General features: G+C 49.8%; 2 protein-coding genes across 3 annotated transcripts in view; one reads left to right on the top strand and one right to left on the bottom strand.

The window, feature by feature from the left end:
* Positions 1-23,028, bottom strand: part of MTOR (mechanistic target of rapamycin kinase) — a 133,555-nt gene that overhangs the window by 61,916 nt on the left and 48,611 nt on the right. For both annotated transcript variants that reach the window (XM_058719094.1, XM_058719093.1), the window contains exons 25-28: positions 22,270-22,416; positions 16,632-16,774; positions 13,868-14,030; positions 13,616-13,761 (exon numbers count right to left, since the gene is read on the bottom strand). In XM_058719094.1, coding sequence (XP_058575077.1) covers positions 13,616-13,761; positions 13,868-14,030; positions 16,632-16,774; positions 22,270-22,416 — 599 coding nt within the window. The remainder of the gene's footprint in view (positions 1-13,615; positions 13,762-13,867; positions 14,031-16,631; positions 16,775-22,269; positions 22,417-23,028) is intronic.
* On the top strand, positions 189-6,392 carry ANGPTL7 (angiopoietin like 7). Its single transcript, XM_058719098.1, has 5 exons — positions 189-873; positions 3,285-3,385; positions 3,979-4,173; positions 4,834-5,032; positions 5,248-6,392. Exons 1-5 carry the CDS (start codon positions 504-506, stop codon positions 5,415-5,417), a joined length of 1,035 nt encoding a protein of 344 aa, XP_058575081.1. The 5' UTR covers positions 189-503; the 3' UTR covers positions 5,418-6,392.

The following is a 23,028-nucleotide window of genomic DNA, read 5'->3' as shown; positions in this document are numbered from 1 at the left end:
AGCTGAGCCAGTGGCTGGCAGGGGCATAATCTACCAGGCGAAATTGGAAACACACAAATTCATAGTCCTCTTGTCTCAGCCCAGAGACTGTGCAGGCAAGGAAAGAAAGACTCGCCCCTGTGTCCCTCCTCCCCTCTGGCCTAAGTTTACGCTGACTTCACCCAACAGGCACCTGACCCTCCCAGATGAGCTGGGAGGGGCTAAGGCACCATGCACGGCCACAGTGGGGGTGGAGGTGCAGGCAGCAAACAATATTTAAGATGCTGAGTTTGTAGAGCGTTCAGGCTTGGGAAGAAAGGTACAGGGAGCCCAGTTAGGCTGCACTTTTAAACCCAAGCTTTGAGAAAGGCTAAGAAAGAGCAAGGGAGGACAGAAAGCAACAGGGTGGTGAGCCCATCCGGAGTGAAAGTGCACAGCTGTAATTTGCTGCAGCTTTGCAGACCTCAGCCGGGCATACCCAGATCCCCCAAAGGAAGATCCTTCCCCACCCAGGCCCGCGAAAGATGCTGAAAAAGACTCTCTCAGCTATGACCTGGCTCTGCATTTTCATCACGGCCTTTGTCAGCCACCCAGCGTGGCCACAGAAGCCCCCGAAGCGCAAGACACCTGCGCAGCTCAAGGCGGCCGCCTGCTGTGAGGAGGCGAAGGAGCTCAGGGCCCAGATTGCCAATCTGAGCAGTCTGCTGAGCGAACTGAGCGAGAAGCAGGAGAGGGACTGGGTCAGCGTGGTCATGCAGGTGATGGAGCTGGAGAGCAGCACCAAGCGCATGGAGTCACGGCTCACAGACGCGGAGAGCAAGTACTCGGAAATGAACAACCAGATCGACATTATGCAGCTACAGGCAGCACAGACTGTCACCCAGACCTCGGCAGGTAAGGAGAACGTGTCCTCACGCTAGTTGCCACCTTCTCGGTCAAACACAGACCCGGAGCGTCTCTGTGTGGCATGGTTTCTAGATGGCTTGGCCATCAGAATGATGACTGGGGGTTCTTTGGGGGTGTATTTTCCCGGGTACGTGCCACCGGCTCTAATGTCCTGTAAATTTCTGTCAATTTCCCCAATGTCTGCACAGTCTCTTTACTCACACCATGATTCAGCATAAGGAAGGTATGAATCCCCATCCCGGAGCGCACAGGGACGACATGGTTTGCCCAGAGTCACATCGCAAGCCTTAGAAACAGGGTTTAAGTCTCCCTGATGGGTTCGCTTCCTCACCCAGAGCCGACAGGCTGCACCCACAGTCCTAAGGAAGCAGGATTGAGCACCAAAACTGTAACATCTATCGTTGTAAGAACCAAGTTTTGCCACAAACAGTTCTCCTGTGTCCCTAAGATTTAGTGGAATGGGCATTAATGGGTTTTTGTGTCCTGTCTCTGCAAACCTGACTCTGCCCACTGGCTCAGAATTAGGTATAGATGCTGCCTAGAGCCAGAAGAAGAATTCCTTTGGGTCAGGAAGGAGAGGCTCGAGGTTCCTCACTTCTGAGATTTCTATTTTCCCCCAGGATCTCAAATAAAATTCTCCCATTACAGCAAATAAGAAAATGCAATGCTGAAATCTGGATTTTTGGAAGCCCCCCACGTCAGATACATCCAATGCTTTCTTTCCTAAAATAACTTCTGGTTTCTAGTTAGGTTGGCTCAGACCGGCTAAGGTGAATTTATTGCTCAGAGAGAAGAAACTGGGGTTTCTGAAATCATCAGGAAATTGTTACTTGTCAGGCGAATATCCTACAGATATGCCATTTATTACTGATATAAAAACTTTCGGTCACATCATAGAGCAAGTCAAGAAATAGAAGAGAGTGAGTCACTGGTGACTCTCAGTTCAAACGGAGAAAAAGCTTTAACGTGAAATAAGCTTAAACGGCCCGTTACCCAGTAAACCACCATGTGAAAATCACTTCCTAAGCATGTACTTCCTGCCCCTCAGTGTGGGACTAGAAAGGTATCCTCAGGACATTTTCCAGACAAGCGCGTCCCGATTTGGCCCGGCGCGGCAGAGCAGGCCAGGCGGGACTCTGACTGTGCCGCCTCCTACTCCTCCAACTGGGGTTTTCTCCCCTCCCAGCAGGGAGCTTCTTGGGGGTCAAAGGCAGCTCTCCTGCTGGGCCTCCTACCCTTCTAGCCCAGGACATCCTTCCTCCGTTTTCTTCTCGATTGCCAGCTGCTGGGTCACCTTTAGACTCTCTAAGCAGGTAGCTCATCGGAGAAAGCAGTAAGTTGATGCTCTCCTCAGTAACAGAAAACGAAGGACGCTGATGGCAAAGGCACACGTCTCCCCCTCCCTCAATGTGCTCTGCCTGGGACAGTTCCTGGTGGCAGTGAGCGTCTCTCGAAGGGCCCTTCTCGAAGGCCCAGCACAGGGGCCTCCAAGGAAAGAACCCCAGAGACAGAGGACAGGAAGCGTCTCCTGGACAGCAAGAGCTCCCGCTCTTTGAATCCCATCAGGAAAGGCGGTTTCTTTGATATTTGAGACCTGGAGACAAAATCTGGCACAAAGCTGCAGCCCCAAGATGGCCAAGGAAGCGTTTAAATCAACCCCAGGGTGAACACCAGCCTGTTCGATGCTCTGGTTTGCTTGTTTTAATAATGCTGCCAGGGGAGGCCTCCACGGGTTCCTCAGGGTGTTTGCACTTCCGTTTGAGGAATGAGCAGTGTTAGACGAAGCAGCGGGGGGGGCGGGGGGGTGGTTCGGGGAAGAAGATGTTAAACTGATCTCCCTTAATTAGGGTCCTAGCAGGCAATCTAGATAAAAATAGCCATTCTCAAAGGTAGACATAGCCATTGCCTCTGAAAAACCACCCCCACCCCCAAATAAACCAAGAAAACAACAAAATCAGACCCTATGAGATGCTCATGACGTACGTGGTAAGAGAGGCTAGCGGTCCCAGAAGTGGAATTTATTAAACAGGCGCATCTATTACGTGGCCCTCGCACACTGTAATGTTCCCAGAGATCGTGGCCTAGAAGAATAGAACATAGCGGGATGATCTATTTCAGAGTTAACCTGAAACCACCTGTTTGACGGTCCCATTGATGCTGCTATCCAGGTGAGGGCTTCCCCACCACCAATGAAGCCAAAAGACACCTCCTTTTGGTCTCCCAATGGCCACACCCCTCCAAAACCCAGACCCTGTCTAGTAATGAACACTCGTGTGAATTGTGTGGTAGAAATGAGATCTCAGTTTTTAAACTTTCAATGGAGACGGAGCACGAATGCCCACCTGTCGTGGAGCCCCTGGGTTTGGATGCTCACTCCTGCGGTTTGCTCCTATTAACAGACGCCATCTATGACTGCTCGTCCCTCTACCAGAAGAACTACCGCATCTCTGGGGTGTACAAGCTTCCTCCCGATGACTTTCTGGGCAGCCCTGAGCTGGAGGTGAGGTCACCAGAGCCCACGGCCCAGGTTCTACCATCGGTCCTCTGCCCCCTCACAGGGCTGGGGGCAACAGGACTAATCACGGTCTAGAGAATGGGAAACTCAAGACAGAATCAAACACACCGAATACCCAGAGAGCTATCCACACACACACACTCAGTTTGTGGGGGGGGGGGGGGGGGGGGAACCACTCCCCCGGCATCTCTTTTGCCCCTTGAAATCATTACCGACCAAACACCAAATCTTCCGACACAGATAATTCTATAACCTCCACCCGACTTGTTGACATCTCTTGCCACGACCCAGAGCAGTTATTCTTGGGGGAAGGAGATAAGAGAGAACACGTAGAGAGCACACATGGATTTTCTTCTCTTCCAACTATACGTGCGCTTGCCCCCCTCCTCAATTTTGACAATTCTTCCTTAGCAAGCCACCACCACCCCACTCCTGCTCGCTGACACTGGGGTAGAGTCGTGGTGAGCCCGCACACATCCACTGGCCCTGCGGCAACGGGAGGGAGGCGACGAGGCCCGCCCTCGGGCTCCTCTGCCTGCCTCTGTGGGTCCCTGACCAGAGCATCCTCTCTGCCACAGGTGTTCTGTGACATGGAGACGTCAGGCGGCGGCTGGACCACCATCCAGAGACGAAAGAGTGGCCTCGTCTCCTTCTTCCGGGACTGGAAGCAGTACAAGCAGGGCTTTGGCAGCATCCGTGGGGACTTCTGGCTGGGCAACGAACACATCCACCGGCTCTCCAGACGGCCAACCCGGCTGCGTGTGGAGATGGAGGTGAGCACAAGGCCCCTAGGACTGGAGCAGGTGCCACACCCAACTGTGCACGACTCTGGGGGCGCCCTTTCCACTCTTGCTGACTACAGGCCTGTGTGCTTATTACGGCGCTTTTCCTGCAGGCTGTAGTGCAGTTGAGAAGAGTTTTTCCTATTTGTTCCCAAAAGCGAGGCTGCAGATACACAAGAGGCTGGACTCGGGCCAGAGCGGGGGGATCCAACAGTCAGCTGTGCTGACACACTGCGGTCCCCACTCGGGCCTGGGGCTTGAGCTCCTCTACGTGCAAACCTTATTGACACTGACCGGTGACGGTCGTGAAGGGAATGGAGGCCCCGCTACCTTCTCCAGTGACTCTGAGTGGGACACAGAGAGACACACACCCACACCTCACAGACAGACAGGGACAGGAAGGATGCAGAAAGAGGGGCTAATCCAGGCCAGATGGCGACTCAGGAGCGAGCCTTGCTCTGGGACCCTTGTTTTGTGACTCCCAAGCCTAGTGTGGTAGCTAGAGGCAAATAAGCGATAAAGCCTCGCTGGGCCCCCGTGCAAATGGACAGACGGACGTGTGGCTGCGAGCCGAGAGAGGGAAGGCCGGTGGCGTGGCGGGAAACACAGCCCCCGCGCTGCTTCTCTAAGGCTCCACCTGCTCCCCAACAGGACTGGGAGGGCAACCTGCGCCACGCCGAGTACAGCCGCTTCGCTCTGGGCAACGAACTGAACAGCTACCGCCTCTTCCTGGGGAACTACAGCGGCGACGTGGGGAACGACGCCCTCCTCTACCACAACAACACGGCCTTCAGCACCAAGGACAAGGACAACGACAACTGCCTGGACAAGTGTGCACAGCTCCGCAAAGGTGAGGTGCGGGGGGCTCGGGGGCTGGTCCCAGCGGGGAAGGACCAACTTAAAGCCGGATTTAGAGCCGCACGGCCCGGCGTTCTGGCTTTGGCACTTCTGACTGCGGAGCTACGGTTCAAACGGCAGCTCCGCCAAGCCTCCTGTCCCGTGTGTCCGCCGTTTCCGGGGCGGGGACGAAGTGGGCTCACGGCCCCGATCTCTCTCTTGGGCCAGGCGGCTACTGGTACAACTGCTGCACAGACTCCAACCTCAACGGGGTCTACTACCGCCTCGGGGAGCACAACAAGCACCTGGACGGCATCACGTGGTACGGCTGGCACGGCTCGAGCTACTCCCTCAGGCGCGTGGAGATGAAAATCCGCCCGGAAGACTTCCAGCCCTGAGTGCAGGCCTGCCGGGGGGCACGGCCAGGGAAATGGGGACAAACGGAGGCTGGGTGAGGGCAGGGAAGGGGAGGAAGGGAGTGGAGAAAGGGTAGGGACGGAAAATGGCCTAGAATCTCCAACGAGAGTCTGTCTCTAGGGAGCACAATAAAACTGAGAGGACAAGGACGTTACATAAATGGGATGAATTATTTAAACACGATGGGCCATCACACAACTTCCCAGGGGCCTGGCCCGAGTGGGCTCTCTGTGCCTGTGATCCCTGACATATTCACTCAAAGCCTCTCCTTTCCACCTGATTTTTCTGTGAAAGAAAAGTAATTGTGACATCACTGTATCTATTTAGTTGGAGGTCTAGGTTATGTGAGGGGAGAGAATAGACCCCTTCACTAAAAAGAATCATGTGATTTTGATCTTCAAGGAGAGGCCTTGGGTGATGGAGGAAGGCATAAAAGAGAGGCGTGGTGGGGGAAAGAAGTTTCGAGTTTTAAATCCAATCCAACGAAATTACCTTCAGTCTACACATTTTTTCTTTAAAGACAAAAATTATTCTGCCGGCAGTGGATTGACCCAGGAGGGATCTCCAGGGTCCCGGGACTGGCGGCAGGCCTCTGCCTCCTCCCTGCTCAACGTCAATCAGGGTGCAGTGTGCTGAAAGGCAGAAGTGGGTCTAGTGGTGGCTGGGGAGTTCCAGTAGGAGGTGGGGAAAGTCCCTCGTGGATGCTTGCACAAAACTGCCTTATGATATTCAGTCAATACAGATATATTGGTTTTTATTTTTTACTTTGTAAGAAAAGGGCTCAAAGAGCTTCCTCTTTTGCCTATAAAAGTGGCTGCAAAATGAAGGTAGATGACACTATGGTTAATGATTCATGCTGTTTATAAGCATTTTGCTTTGTAAAAATACAACACTGTAGGATGTTGTAAACATTTCAAGTTTCCTTTTCCTTCCACAATAAATTCTTTTAAAACTTGTTGGTTTTTAAATTATCACCATTACCATTCAGAGCAAGGTAAAAAGCTTAAGGGAAAAACCAGAGGGTGAGCAGTGAGAAAGAGACTGATTTTGTTACAGTCTTTAGGGAAGCCAAAAGGTGAAAAGGCAGGGGCCGACAAGGGCAGCAGCCGCTGGGAGAGGTCAGATCTAGCCACCTAATCACCACGGAGCCCAATGCCACCGCCCGGCTTCAAAATACTTTGCAAACCAACACTCCTACTTTCTTTCTCCTTGAGCAAACTAACACAGAGAGGGGGCATGTCTTCAGCCGTAACAGATGCTAAATTCATTTTGAGTGGCAGGAAGTCATTTTTCCTTGCCAAAAAGAACCATTCCCTTGAGCCAGTCAGTGTAAGGTAAGCCATTACTCCTACTCAGTGTTCCCTATTGTACCTATAGTTCTTGGGCTGCTGGGAGCCTGTTTAATCGTAAAAACAAGAACGCGGGGATTTTCCAAGGAACAGAGTGAGCAGAGAAGAGGTGCGCTGCAGCAGGGCATTCCACAGGACAGGCATTCAAACAAACTCCCCGAGGCAGGCGGGGAGTCTGAGGCGCCAGCAGCCGGCGCAATACTGCCTGGAAAGTGAGGATAAAAAGATCAGGGGGTTAAGAGAAGAGCAGGAGAAGCGTGAACGCCTCTGGCAGAAGTAGCTAATAATTCTCTCTCTCATCTCCTCTAACCCCAGAACTAAAAAAACATCTGAAGCTCTAGGCACCAAAGGCTAAAATCAATAAGTGGGCTCGCCTAGAACTAAAAAGCTTCTGCACAGCAAAGAAGCAATACGTTGTTGAAAAGACAACCTGCAGTATGGGAGAAATGATTTGCCATCTATAGCCCCTCGTGAGGAGTTAATATTCAAACTATATACAGGAATCATACGACTTAATAGCAAAAAAATAAATACTCCCAATTAAAAAAAGGGCAAAGGTCCTGAATAGACATTTTCCCAAAGAAGACATTCGCGGAATGGCCAATAGGTACGTGAAAAGGTTTTCAACATCACTCATCATCAGGGAAATGCAAACCATCCAGTGAGGTATCTTCTCATACCAGGTATGATGGCTGTTATCAAAAAGGCAAGAGACAGCAAGTGTTGATGAGGATGTGGAAAATAGGAAACCCTTGTACACGTTGGTGGGAATGCAGATGGGGAGATTTTTAAAAATAAAATTACCATACGATCCTGAAATTCCACTTCTGGGTACATATGCAAAGGAAAGGAAATTAGTATCTTGAAAAGATGTCCGTATTCCCATGTCCACTGCAGCATTATTCACAATGGCCAAGACATGGAAACAGCCTAGATGTCTGGTGACAGATGAGTGGATAAAGACACACACACACACACACACACAGAGGAATATCATTCAGCCATATAAAAGAAGGAAACTCTGCCATTTATGATGACATGGATGAATCTGGAGGGCATAATGCTAAGTGAAATAAGATAGAAAAAGAAAAATACCATATGGTATCCCCTACATGTGGAATCTAAAAAAACAAAACAAAATGAAACAAAAACCATAACCACCACCTGATTCCACAGAAAGAGAACAGAACCATGGTTGCCAGGGGGTGCAGAGAGCCGGGGAAATGGGGAGACAGGTTGAAGGGCACAAACTTTCCACTGTAAGATGAGTAGATTCCAAGGATCTCATGCACGGCATGGGGACTATAGTCAATGTTGCACATTTTAAAGTTGCTGAGAGTGGGTTTTAAGTGTCCTTATCACACACACACACACACACACACACGAGTTAACGATGAGAGGTGATGGATGTGTTAATGATCTTGAGCTTGATAAGCATTCCATAATGTGTATCAAGTTATCATGTTGTACATTTTATTTTATTATTATTATTTTTAAGTGTTTATTTATTTGGGGGGAGAGAGAGAGAGAGAGACAGAGAGAGAGAATCCCAAGCAGGCTCCATGCTGTCAGCACAGAGCTGGATGCGGGACTCAATCCCATGAACCGTGAGATCATGACCTGAGCCAAAACCAAGAGTCAGATGCTTAACCAACTGAACCACCCAGGCACCTGCCTTCATGTTGTACATTTTTAATATATACAATTATATTTATTAATTATTCCTTAATAAAGTTGGGGTGCAAAGCATCTACACCGTCCTAATCCAAACCTATAGTTGCTGAAACTTACTCCTATTTTTACATGTACACAATTGCGTAAACAGAAGTATAAATTTTTCGTGACAATGTTCATGTTGGAGGACGCCCCCCGCCACTTAACCTACGGTGCGGATTCTGACCAGAACCACCACTTTCCAAGCACGTCTCCAGGTGCGGCCAGAGGACAGACACCAAGGATTCGGAGAGGAGCCAACACAGTCTCTGGCCCTAAAGAGGACAGAATCACCAGGAACCAAAGGAGAACTCAGTGTCATCCCGGAAAGTAAAGCACGTTCTGTTTCATCCTCCACGAGGTATGCTGCTGCACAGCCACCACGGAAGTGCCGGCCCCTGTTTTTGGTCTTAATTCTGCCAATCTCAGTCAGAAAATTCTTAAAAAACGGGATTACTTGCTAGGGGTTGGGCAGTGAAAGCATCCAGCTTGGATCAGACACTTCCTTCTACTTTGGGTGAGAAGCAGGTCCTGTGGACTGAATGCGTGTGTTCCCCCCAAATCCTACGTTGAAGTCAATTCCCAATGTATTCGGAAGCGGGGCCTTTGGGAGGGGATTAGGTCACGAGGGTGGGGTGGCTCACGGATGGAATTAGGACCCTTATGAAAGAGACCCCAGAGAGCTTGAGCTCTGCTTTCAGCCACGTGAGGACACAGTGAGAAGGTGGCAATGTGGCAACCTGGAAGAGGGTGCCACCAGTACCCAACCGTGCTGCTCCCTGATTGTGGGCTGCCCAGCCTCCAGAGCCGTGAGAAGTCAAAGCTGATTAAGCCCCCTGGTCCGTGGTATTTTGTTACAGTGGCCCAAATGGACTGAAACAGGAAACTGGTACCAAGATGCGGGGTGCTGCTGTACCAAACACCTAGAAACGACGAAGTGGCTCTGGAACAGGGAGATGGGCAGAGGCTGGGAGAGTTTTGGGCTGCGTGCTAGAGAAAGCCCAGACTACCGTGAATGGACTCTCAAAGGCAAATTCTGGTGAAAGCTCAGCAAGAAAAAAAAGAGAACCAGAGAGAACGCTTCTGTCTTCTTAGAGAACATGCATAGTTGTGAACAGAACGGTGATAGAAATATGATGGTAAAGGCCATTCTGACGAGTTCTCCGACGGAAAGGAAGACGGGTTATCGGGGAAGAGAGAAAAGGCAAGCCTTGTTATAAAGTGGCAAAAATTTTGCCCGAATTGTGCTCAACGCCATAGTGTTTGGTGGAAGGTAGAACTTGTGAATGATGACCCTGGGTATCAGCTGAGGAGATTTCTAGGCAAACTGAGGAGGAGTGGCTTGGTTCTTCCTGACTGCTTAGGGTAAAATGAGAGAGGAGAGAAGCAACAGCGAAAAAGGAGCCGGGACTTAAAGATTTGGGAAATTCTCAGCCTATCTCTGCTGTGAGAAATGAGCGCGTGCATTCGGGGAGAGCACGAAGGGTACGGCCACGTGAGGCTTTGCTCAGGGGACTGGGTGTCATGAAGCATGGACCTAATCAGCTACTCCGGCAGGAAAACTACCACATTGAACAGACGGGCAAAGAGACAGGAGGGAATGAAGGAAGGCTGTTGAACTTCCTGGATTTTACAGGACGGGACTATGGAGCTATTTGGCTGTGAACAAGAAGAGAATGATCCTGAAGTTGATTCAGAGATCAGCAGGGCTGCCTGCTTGTTTTCAAACAGGAGGACCATTGCCTTGCTTTTAACAGGCCCGTGAACTCTGCCCAAAGCTGTGGGGGTAGAGCCACCGCCGGGCCGTGTAGCCGGCGGAGCTGTGGGGCCAGGACCTCTGCCCAGCAGGTCCAGAAGGCAGACCGTTACCCAGAGGGCTTGGAGAGCAGAGGATCCAGCCAAAAGCGATTACTCTGGAGATCTCATGAAGTTTGCCTTGCGTGGGACCTGTCACCCTTTCCTTCTTCCCCGTGTCTCTTGGAATGGGGATGGCTCTCCTGTTACTGCCCATCAGTGTATTCTGGAAGCATGTAACTTGTTTGTTTTCACAGGTTCGCAGCCAGAGACAAATTTTGCCTCAGGATGAACTGTACCTAGATTCTCAAGTCTATCCCTGATTTAGATGATATTTAGATGAGACTTTAGAGCTGATCCTGGAATGGGTTGACTTTGGGGCTGTTGTGATGGAATGGATGGATTTTGCACTTAAGAAGGACATGCATTTGGGGGGCCGGGAGCGGAATGCTGTGGACTGAATGTTTATGTCTCCCCAAATTCCTGTGTTGAAGGCTAACACCCAGTGTGATGGGATTGGGAAGTAGGGTCTTTGGGAGGTGATCAGGCCATGACGGTAGAGCCCTCACAAACGGGATTAGGGCCCTCATCAAAAAACAGCCTGGGGGCTCAGTCGGTTGAGCATCCAACTCTCGGTGTTGGCTCAGGTCATGATCTCATGGTTTGTGAGTTCAAGCCCTGTGCTGGGCTGTGTGCTTTCAGCACAGAGCCTATTGGGGATTCTTGCTCTCCCTCTCTCTCTGCCTCGCCCCTGCTCACGCGTTCTCTCTTCCTCTCAAAATAAAAAGAGACTTAAAAAAAAAAAAAAAAAAAAAAAAAGCCCAAAGAGCTTGTTCTCTGCTTTTTGCCGCTTGAGCACACAGAGAGAAGTCGTCCGTGGGGCAACCTGGAAGAGGGTGCTCGCCAGAACCCAACGGTGCTGGCATCCTGACCTTGGACTTCCCAGCTTCCGGAACTGTGAAAAGTGTTTCTTGCGTAAGCCCCCCGTCTATGGCAATTTGTTACAGCGGCCCTAATGGTCTGAGTCAGCAGGCACTAGACTTTAACCTAATGCTACAGGCTAACCAAGTAAAAGCCGGGGTGTGTGTATGTTTACAAATAATTCAATACCATTTAATCCTCTGTTCCCTTATGAAGCAATTATACTTACTGATATATACAAGCTTTGAGGAGATGGGAGTCGTTTATAATGTCTCACTGTGAGCCTGGTTTGAGGATTACATGTGAGATTTAATTTGTCCTGGAGTAAATAGTAGAAACGTCAAGAGGTGGGAAGTCAGACCAGTAGCAAGAGAAAAGTACTGTCAGCACAGCACAGCTTTTAGATACAAAAACAAAAACTGAGGAACAGCTGATTGTTTCAAAGAGAATTTAAGGCGGTCGACTCAAAGATAGATACCAGAATAACCTTTCAGAAAGGGCACAAACAGTGAAGGGAAAGAGCAGGAAAGACAAAAGAAAGCTGGGAGGAGAGAGGGCGGCAGACAAAAGAGGTCGAGGGTCTGTAGTCTGTTAGAGGTCAAGTTAGAGTCTATTAGAGGTGGGCCAGGATCCGAGCCACTGCGAGGAAGGGAGTTCAATCTATCACTGAGGAGCCGTGTCTCCAACACGGGACCCAAGCAGTAACTCAGGGACAGGCAACCACCAGCGGTGGGACCCCTGGGAGGGGTTTCCACGAGGCTCGGCTAGAGGACTGGGGTGGTGCTGGGCGCACATTCTCTGACAGCACCTTTGCCTAAGCCTGTTTCTTAAAACTTTCTGTGGGGACGACGATGGCAGAACATTGCCACGGTGCGTAGGAAGTGCAGTTTTCAGTGGGAAAAGCGGCCAGTGGAAACAGAAAAGTGACGTTACGGGAAGATGGGAGGCGGCACTGTGAACTCGGCTCAGTCAGGCCGGGACAAAACCGGAGCTCAGAGCACTGGCTCCATCTGGGAGCACAGGTCTCTATTTGTCTGTGTTCTTAAAGTCAAGATCAGTCTGCAGGGATTTCTGAGGACTCATTTTCAGTTATACTGGCATAAGAAGTTAATGGCTTTCTTGGACACTTTTCCCGGCCTCTGACTATACCTTCCTGTTACAAATCCGTATACACACTAATCCTTCTGTGATTGTTTCAAATACGGAGAAAGACCTGGGGTGGCACCAGGGAGGTTTCAGAGAGCTGTCAAACAGAGAAAGCTCAGCAAAGAAACTGACACGCAAATCTGGTTCTTTGACACTGAGGTTATTATATTCAGTTGCCAGATTTTCTATCAGTTATCAAGGAAGACAATATTACCAAAGCCGGGGGGGGTGGGGGGGGAGAAATGCAGGTTTTCACATCTGCTGGACCTAATCTGAAATGGAAGCCGACCCCAGAGGATGGCATGTTTATATCTGTTGGTATGTGATATCGTAGAAATCAATGGTCTCTCCAAGTTCACTTCACTTGGACAAAAACATGACTCTCTCGCCTTTTGGTCACTTTTTAAGGTGTTTAAAGGAATACTCAGCATTGACTCAAAAGCAGGCCTGGCAGGGAAGCTGGCTATTTGATTATTCTCTCAAATGAAGGAAGCACCACACACAGCAGACTGTTTCAGCCACAAAGGAGGTACTTATTAGCCGGGTGATTTTCCCCTAAACTATCTGTAGTGAAATAATCAACCGTGTTAGCATTTACATGAAGATAATTAGATCCCAGAGTTAATATTCTCTGATAATCATTAGGGGAAGCGAAAGGTTCTCTGGGAGCTGGCGCTAACATTTGAGGCTGCTTCTAATTTCGTAACAGCAGAAAATTTATTAAACAACCTATTTTTGTCCATGCCCAGAAGACTCAAAACCGTCTTACGAGAGGAGAACGCATGACCAAACCAAGGGAAAAGATCACTGAGTCTCAGACTTCGCTCTGCCTCTTAGATTCACAGAACCCCAGAGGAGGAAGACTCGGGCAGCAAAACCCCAGTGGCCCTTGGGGCAGTGGAGCCAGTACTTTACTCCCACCAGAGAGGGCGATGGAACCCCCGTGTCAACTCTATCGCTCCTAGGCTGCTACTGCCCCGGAATCGCTTCTGGACTGATTTCCCTGGGACAAGCAGGCCCAGGTTGGAAAACAACGGGAGCCCATGTGCTGAGGGTTAACAGAAGTGACAATTACGGCTCCGACAGCGGGGAGAGCCGTCCGCAACCACATCGCATTTAAACGTGCTGGCCGGACCGGGCGGCCGATTTCACGGAGCAGAAGTCTCCACGTGACAGCGGCGATTTGGTACCAGGCGGCGGAAGGGAGAGAGGTCGTTTCAGATGAAGGCGGCGATTAAAAAGGGTTTCGAGCCTACCTGATGAGAGACTCTAGGATGGCGGGGGTGGGACCTTTCTGGAACTCCAGCTCTTTGTAGTGTAGTGCTTTGGCATATGCTCGGCACTTGGCGGCCCTCTCGCCCAGCAGGACGATGCCGTTGTCGTCTCTCAGTGGCAGGGGGCCCTAGGGCAGAACAGAACCCACAGCGTAGGAGCGCGGGGGCCGGGCCACTTCTCCCTCCCGCCTGGCTCCTGTCGGGCTCCATCTGGACAACGGCAGAGCATCTCACCTTGTCACTGTGTTCCATGAATTCAGCCAAGTTTAAGAGAGTTTGCGTGACTTCGGCGATGTCCTGAGAGGTGAGGGCCAGCTCGATGCTCCTGATGAGTTCATCCTGCTGGTCTTCGTTCAGTTCAGACCAGCAGGACACAAACGCGGCGTTGAAAAGATCCCTGAGGGCGGAGAGAGCGGAAAAAGATGTTGGCAATGCCTCTCGTGCCTCTGCCCGGTGCCATCAAGTCACACCCGTCAATCTACTCCCGGCGTCACTGACTTTGCTCGGACACACAGACAGGTGCTGTCCATCAGAACGTGCTGGAAACGCTCTGTATCTGTCCGATACGGTAGCCACTGGCCACTGAGTACCTGAACCGTGGTGAAGTGTGCCTGAGGAACGGAATGTTAAATTCTGTTTAATTTTAATTCCGTTCGTGCAAGCACACGTGGCCAGTGACTCCCGTATTTACAGCGCAGGCACAGACGCTGTGCGCACAGCAAGCTGCGTGGGGGTGCGAGGGGCAATAGCCTGTCTCACAGGCACGTTTCTTAGCAGAGTTTGCATTTTTTCTCTTCAGTGGGCGGGGGGACGAACAGAAAGGGGACTTCCAGCACAGAAGTTGGCATCAGCCGATTCAGAATATGATCATCTCCAAAGGATTCTTGGGATCCTTCTCAGGTAATGTCCAAATTCCTACGATCGGAAGCGGCAGAGGCAGCACCTATGACTGCCTTTCAAAACACGACCAGAACCCTTAGCTGAATGGTCACAGACGCACAACAGAACTTAAGAAACTAAAAGCGTTAGCGAATAGAATCCCGAAGGATCCCCTACGCCAACCTCACCACTGGAGACCTGGAACCAGAGGTGTCATTTCTAAGATCATTACGACTACTTTAAACCATCAAAGCATCACACGAACAGACATATTTGCCGTGCCCGACGACATCTGAACTTTAATCCCATGCCCTTTTGTGGTGAATGTTGGGGGAAGGGGCTTGGAAACTATAAGATATGCTTATAATGGATGGGTTGATCATTTCATGCCTCTACATATGCTTTTTATTACACATTAAAAAAGGTTAAACCAGACCAAGCCTCTAATTTTGGAATCTTCTGGAAAAAACAAAATGTGAAATTCAAAGGATAACACGAAGACCAAAAGAAGTCCCGTGTAAATTAAGAAATAAACTTTCTGACCTACATCCAAGGCCAAATGCACACAGTTGGCACTACAGTGATAAACGCATACATGCACGTTTTATCACAAGCCTCTTTTGGATGACGCCGTGTTCGAACATGACCTGGGGCAGAAGAGAGATACGCTCCATCAGCTAAGCATGTGAAATCTGCACACTGTGCGACCAGGGAAATCCTAGGAACTATTTTTAAAGCATAAAAAATAGCATTTTATGCCCCATTATAAATAATTATCCGTCATAGAAAAATCTGGAAAACAGAAAAACATTAAAAAAAATACTCCTTAGGCCTTCCTACTTAATCACTGCTGTATTACTTTCTAATCTCTTCCCTCTGTACAAGTGTTTTTAATAGTTGAAATCACACACACCATCTTGTATTCCATTTCGTTCGTTTACATTATACTGTAAATCTTTTACATGCAGTGAAACTTTTTATAAACCAAATCTTCAATGGCTGTTTGAGATTTATTATTTAAAACAGTATTTTTTTTTATGGCAAATTCTATTTCTCAAAGATGGCTGCCACAGTCTCTCTTCTTCCACATGTTCTCCTAGAACCTTCCTACTCCCCTATCGATGGACAGCATTCATAATCTCCTCCCCGTGAATGTGAGTGGGCTTCTGTGACTGCCTTGAACTACAGAGTGTGGCAGAAGTGACACTGTATGACTTCCAAGGCCACGTCATACAAATATCATACACTTCTGCCTTGTTCCCCTGGGGACATTCAGTCTTGAACCCGCCAGTATTCTGTGAATGATCCCCACAGAATGAGCCACACGGAGAGGAACCAAGGCTCCTAGCCAGAGCAGTTCCCACTCAAAAGCTCCAACGGGGCACCTAGGGGGCTCAGTCGATTAAGTGTCCGACTTGGGCTCAGGTCATGATCTCACAGTTCGTGGGTTCATTCCCCACATCGGGCTCTTTGCTGACAGCTCGGGCCTGGAGCCTGCTTTGGACTCTGTCTCTCCCCCTCTCTCTGCTCCTTCCCAACTCACGGTCTCTCTCTCTCTTTCTCTCTCTCTCAAAAATAAACATTAAAAAAAAAAGCCCCAACCTGCCAGACGTGTGGATGAGCCACCTTGAAAGTGGGTCCTCTGACCCCCGGACAAACAGCCCCACTGACACTGAAGCAGAGATGAGCTGTCCCCACAGATCATGTCCAAACTGCAGATTCATGAGCAAAACAAATAACTGTCGTCGTTTAAGACCAGTAAGTTCTGGGGTTATGTGTAATGCAGCAGTAAAGAATTAGAGTATCATTATTATCAGAAAGCAGTTAGAGTAAACCGTTACATCGTTGTTTTCAGAGTTGTAAAGGACATTGTAATTAAAATTCTGGACCTAAATCTCAGCAAGGTTAAGATGGGTGCTTTTCCTGTGACATGAGCTTGTTCAATTTGCCTTTTTATTTTTTTCCACCACGAGTTGGCAAAATTAAAAATACTAGCCCCTTTTACTGCTACCGCTGATAAAAAGGAACTTATATATGGTTTTCTCTGTGCTGAGTCTCTTGATCCCACACTGAAGCGGGGGGGTGGGGGGGAGAGGGCGGGCAGCTGGCCACGACATACCTGGCCATCGGGTTGTAGGCCTGAGCCAGGGCCCAGCACGAGCGCAGGGAAGGTGAAGACGAGTCCTTCAGGAGCTCCAGACTCAGCCGCCTCAGCCATTCTAGCCAGTCATCTTTGGAGACCCTTCTGGCAGCTCCCCAGGCCTGCGATCCCCAGGCGACAACGGAAAACCATCAGCTTCAAGGGCCAGTTGTGAAGAGCCCTCATCTATTTAATGATTATTCTGTCTTTGATTTATGAAGTCGTTACCTCCTGTGACCAAATTCCCTCAGAGCGCAAATACAAAAGAGTAACATCTAATTAGCAGTCATAAAACAAAAGCGGCAACCTTTGGAATATAGCACGATAAAGAAAAAGACTGTTTTACAACTCATTTGTGCCGGACCCTACCTCTATCAGCAAAGCCAACAGCCCTACAGACCCATGATGGATGGGGCCGTCACACGCAGGGTGCGTTCAACAAAGCCTAACGGCCCCTGCAGTGTGTGATGGGCCCTGGGCCCTCTGCATGAGGACACTGGCTCACCTGACAGCAGAGGGTCACACAGGGAGAGGGAAAACGCTCAGGTTCACGCTACCGTGAACCACGTTACAATCAGGCGAGCCTGAGCCCAGAGCGCACGGCACTGTGGCGGAATGGGACAGAAGGAATGGAACAGATCCAATTTTAACTTTCTGATCTATTCCCTCCAACTTTCCTCAAGACTCTGAGCATTCCAGGCACGAAGGGTTATGACCAGGGGAAACTCAGAGAGCGGGGCGGGAAGGTCCAGCCTCTGGAGCTCGGCAGCTTGAGCTCAAACGGCTGTTATCTAACTCACTGGCTGTCTGACCTCGGGCAAGTTACTTCTCTGTGCCTGTTTCCTCACTTGTAAAATGAGGGCAATAGGTCCCACCTCATAGGGTGTTTTAAGGATTAATTAGTTTGAATATGTGTAAGAGATTTATACCAGTGCTTGGCACAAAGTTAGCGCTCCTGTGAGCACCTGTAACTGCGAAGTCAGGCACACCAGTGGGAAGCCTAGATCCGCCACTCGGCAGGTGTAGCACTCTGGGCAAATTACTTGTGTTGCATCTAAGCCTCAGTCTTCTGCATCAAGGGATAAAATATCTAAAGTGCCCGGCTGGAAGGGAAGAGCAAAAAATCATTGCTATTATTATCAAAATGACATTTCTTTAAACTGGCCTAGCCCAATTTTTACAACATACCCTTAAAAAAATGTTTATGTTATTTTTTTGAGAGAGAGAAAGAGAAAAAGAGAGAGAGAGAGAGAGTGCAAGCTGGGGAGGGGCAGAGAGAGAGAGAGAGAGAGAGAGAGAGGGAAAGAGACATCCCAAGCTGGCTCCACGCCATCAGTGCATAGCCTAACATGGTGCTTGATCCCACAAATCTCAAAATCATGACCTGAGCCCAAGTCAAGAGCTGGACACTTAAATGCCTGAGCCACCCAGGCACCCCTAAAATATATTCTTAGAAGATTTTCCAGGGGCTCCTGGGTGGCTCAGTCGGTTGAGCATCCGACTTCGGCTCAGGTCATCATCTCACGGCTCGGGAGTTCGAGCCCCGCGTCGGGCTCTGTGCTGACAGCTCAGAGCCTGGAGCCTGCTTCAGATTCTGTTGTCTTCCTCTCCCTCTGCCCCTCCCCCACTCATGCTCTGTCTCTCTCTCTCTCTCTCTCTCTCTATCAAAATTAAACATTCAAGGGGCGCCTGGGTGGCTCAGTCGGTTAAGCGTCCGACTTCAGCTCAGGTCACGATCTCATGGGTTGTGAGTTCGAGCCCCGTGTCGGGCTCTGGGCTGATAGCTCAGAGCCTGGAGCCTGTTTCGGATTCTGTGTCTCCCTCTCTCTGCCCCTCCCCCATTCACACTCTGTCTCTGTCTCTCTCAAAAATAAACATTAAAAATTAAAAAAAAAAATCACATTCAAAAAAAAATTTAATAAAAAAAAAAAAAAAAGATTTTTCTGGCAGAACAGACACATGGATCTTCCCTAAACTAGGGAAACTGAGTAAACTAGAGCAGAGGTTCTCAAGCGAAATTGTCCAGGGAATGAAAGACATCCCCATGTGCTACACCACCTAACCATCAACAACTCAACCTCTCACTTCCCTGGGGTCACCTGGAGACCTACACTGGCTTCTGATGAGTTATCAGTGAGTGACATCATATAAACTATTATTTTATGTCAGAAACTAAAAGATGTTACGAGACAAACTGAAAAATTACGTGAATGATTCTCAATGATCATACAATGAGAACCCTGAACCCGGAAGAAGACTGACACTACTTACTTGACTTTTAGACCTTGTTCTATTGAACAAAATGGGAGCATCAAGTTCTTTTCTATCCAGAGGCTTGTGGCTTCCTCCCTACACAAAAGATCTCTGGACAGCTGCTCTGCAGCGCATGGCATTTAAAAAAAAATTTTTTTTAATGTGTATTTATTTTTTTGAGAGAGAGAAAGAGAGAAAGACAAAGTAGGAGCGAAGGAAGGGCAGAGAGAGTGGAAACACAGAATCCGAAGCAGCCTCCAGGCTCCGAGCTGTCAGCACAGAGCCTGATATGGGGCTCGAGCTCATGAACTGCGAGATCATGACCTGAGCTGAAGTCGGACACCCAACCAACTGAGCCACCCAGGTGCCTCCCCTCCACAATTTTTTTTAATGTTTTTATTTATTTTTTTAGAGAGAGAGAGACAGAGTACGAACAGGGGAGGGGCAGAGAAAGACAGGGAGACACAGAATCCAAAGCAGGCCCCAGGCTCTGAGCTGTCAGCACAGAGCCCGAGGCGGGGCTTGAACTCGTGAGTCACAAGATCATGACTTAAGCTGAAGTCAGATGCTTAACTGACTGAGCCATTCAGGCGCCCTCCCCCTTCAAAAATTTTTTTTAAATGTTTATTTTTGACAGGGGGTGGAGGGGAAGAGAGAGAAGGAGACAGAGGATCTGAAGCGAGGATCCGTGCTGGCAGCAGAGAGCCCGATGTGGGGCTCGAACCCACAAACTGTGAGATCGCGACCTGAGCCCAAGTTGGATGCTTCACCCACTGAGCCATCCAGGCGCCCCTTCGGTGCATGGCATTTTAAAAGCTGAGGACATACAAAAGGGAGGATCACTAATGTCTTTTCCCTCCAATGACGTGAAGTTGAGCCTGGGTAAGGCGGAGGTGATTCAGCACAGTGGTTAAGAGACTTGACTCTGTAGTCACGACACCCAGGTCAAATCCTGGCTCCATCACTACCAGCTGACGTTGGATAAATTACTTAACCTTTCAGGGCCTCAACATCCATGTCTGTACGGTGGTGACAGTAATGACAGCACCTAACTCGTAGGGTGAAGGTTAAATGAGTCAACGTACGTAAAGTGCTCGCACCAGTGCCTGACACATTGAAAGCACTCAACAAATGTCGGTAGTTATTATTGCTATCGTTATGGTTAGCGTTTGAGAAATGGTAGCAACTGAGTGCTTGGAAAGCTTAGCTTCACGGACAACTGCACAATCTATCAGACAGGCCAAGTCCCCCATATGGGCCTTTCATTGAAAACATAACCCACTCTTGCTTCTCTGGGGTCTGTAGTAACTGTTGACACCTGCCACCGTCCCTCTGCCGCCACCCGCCGTGGGCTGCCTCAGCTGGTGACGCTGGCACATGTTGACAGGACATCAGCTGATTCATTTAGAACGTAAGCCCAGACAGCCTCTCCTAGGACAGTAAAGCTGCTGAAAATCCTGGCGGGCATCCTAGAGGCATATACGAATGGTTTTTCTGTCTCTGGTCCCGTGTAACTCCTCTATTAGCACAGCCAGTAGAAAGATGGCCGAGGTGGTGCACTGTCGCTCTGAAAGCGGCTAAAAGCAGGGGCCGTGCTGACCCCGAGCGCTCAGCATGCGAGTACGGGGAAGCACAAACAGGTCTGAGAGTCAGCGCCGGAGATCCTGCTGAGGCCTTCTGGACTGGCTCTGTTCTCTCAGGTGAGATAAACTAGAGGCTCTTTCTTCCTTCTGTTTGGCAAGGGGGACGCTTTTTTCTCCAAGTCCTGGGTAGAAAGCAAGCCTTCCTGGAAGCAAACTAGACTACTGGGGAATTTCCTAAAATAGCCCGAACAAAGCTCTAAGAGAAGGTGGACAGCTGCCTGGTTGGAAGGACATTCTGAACCCAGGCGGGCTGAAAACACATCTGGGTGGAAATGTGCATCTGGCCTCTTTGCCCGGCCCCTCCCTGGAGTGTGAGGTGTCAGCAGGGTGGCCTCGACAACCGCCCGGGAGTGCCGGGTGACTGGTGACCTTTTCCTTCTCCTGGAGTCCCGGGCTAGCAGGACACACTCCACAGAGGGACAGCAGCGTCACGCCTGCCCCAGGGGTCTTTCACCACCTCCCTCTCGGATCATCCAACGTTTCTCAGCAGGGGTCACTTTATAGCTGGCTGTGCGGGTGCAGAAGCCTGGCTCAACAGTCAGTGATAGGCCTCAGTGGTCCCAAGCTGTGTGTCAACACACACGCACACACACACACACACACACGTGTTCAAATGGTTACGGGCTGGGCCAAAAGCAGAGAACAGGGCAGCTGGGACCCAATCCTGCCCAGTTCTTTATCTCGGTCCATGCCACACTTGAAGGGCAGCTGCTGTGGGGCAACTGCTAATGAAGGAAGACTGCTACCACGGTGAAATCCAAACAGGGAGCTGCTTACAGTCTCCAGAAGCACTGACACTAATACAAAACGTGGGAAATAAGCAACCCGGTGTATGTATTTAAAAGTCAGGAACGTCACGATTATTCTGCTCCGATCGACTAGTGATGCTTTGAACCCGCCTATTTTTTAAGTGGATGGCTGGTGGCATATATGGTGAGACTACTGGTTACATCCCAGGCTTTTGTCAGCACAGAGAATTTGGTATTTGTCTGCAAAGATCTAAAAGATCTTGCTGGGGGTGCCTGGGTGACTCAGTCAGTTAAGTGTCTGACTTCGGCTCAGGTCACGATCTCACGGTTTGTGAGACTGAGCCCCGCATCAGGCTCTGTACTGACAGCACGGAGCCTGCCTGGAATTCTCACTCTAGGCCCCTTCCCCGCTCGCTCTTGCTCTCACTCAAAACTAAAATAAACGTTAAAAAAAGAAAAAGCTTGCTACTCAAAATGTGGTCCGTGGACCAGCAGCAGTGGCCTTACATAGGACTCTGGTAGAAATGCAGAACGTAGGCCTGACCTTGGACCGCCTGAGTCTGAGCAAGTATCTTCCACCCGCTGCCAGCATTCGGCGAGCCCTGTGAGTCTCGGGAGGCTGAGAAACCCCGCTTTAAAGGGCCTGCATCAGTCTCGGTGCTAACTAAGGAGCTCACTGGTTTTGTTCCAGTCATGTAAGAGATGAGAATGTTACTCACAACGAAGGACTCTATCAAAGCTGCAAGGAAGTTTAGAACTTTGTTCTACATTTACCCTCTATTAAAAAAATGTGTAATTTGGACGCCTAGGGACAGACAAAATGACCTAAGTTCACGGTACCTAGAGTTTCAGAAAAACGCTTGGGCTGGTCTTTGGTTGTTTTACGCTGGTGGCAGCAAGAGCTAAGAGTTCTAGACAAGAGAGAAGAGCAGGCCTCTCCTTGCCAAGTCCCCCCGCAAAGCATGGACCTGCCTTTTGAAGGTTGATGGTGCTGACATGCAGTTTCTTCATGGGTCCTGTTTCTACCGGCCCACTGGCCAACGCATCCCCTTGGCCACTCCTCAGCATTCGATGCTGGTAAATCAAAGGGTCCTCTTCTTCATCAGCAAGGGTGTATCCCTGCAACCAGAGATTCACAGAAAAACCCTGCAGCTCCTCCCAGTTTGGAAAATACCCTTAATTAAACCCGGGGAGGGTCCCACCTTCTGGAAACGTCAGGACCTCGACAAGAAGGAAAAAGTTTAACGCATGGAGACAAAATGAACCACGGGTCGGCTATACTCCCCACTGCAGACCCATCTCCTCTGGTCACTCTTGGTCACACTGACCGCACGGACTCCGCAGTATGAGCCACACAGCTGGCGAAGCCCCAACAACTGGGGGTAGTGATCAAAGGGACGAAGTGTCAGGAGCAGGGGTGGCAAACAGCCCCTTGCCTGGCTTTGCTTGGCCCTACAGCCAAGAAGAGTTTCCTCATTTTCCGATGGTTGGGAAAAAGAACAAACAAAGGAAGATGAGGATTTTGTAACACATGCAAGCTGCTAGAGAAGCACGCTATGGTGACCGCAAGCAAAAATGCACCGGCAGGTGGCCGGGCTCATTCCCGTCCACGCACGGACAGCCACTTGCGGGCCGCGGCGGCAGGGCCGAATCATCGCGTCAGAGCCCAGGTCGCCTAGAGAGCCGAGCAAAACTGGCTATCTTTACAGAAATGGGCTGCCCGTCGCCGGT

The sequence above is a fragment of the Neofelis nebulosa genome, chromosome 2 (genome assembly GCF_028018385.1).
Source record: "Neofelis nebulosa isolate mNeoNeb1 chromosome 2, mNeoNeb1.pri, whole genome shotgun sequence".
Lineage (NCBI taxonomy): Eukaryota > Metazoa > Chordata > Mammalia > Carnivora > Felidae > Neofelis > Neofelis nebulosa.
The sequence above is the reverse complement of the archived record's forward strand: the minus strand, read 5'-3'. Positions and strand labels throughout refer to the sequence as shown.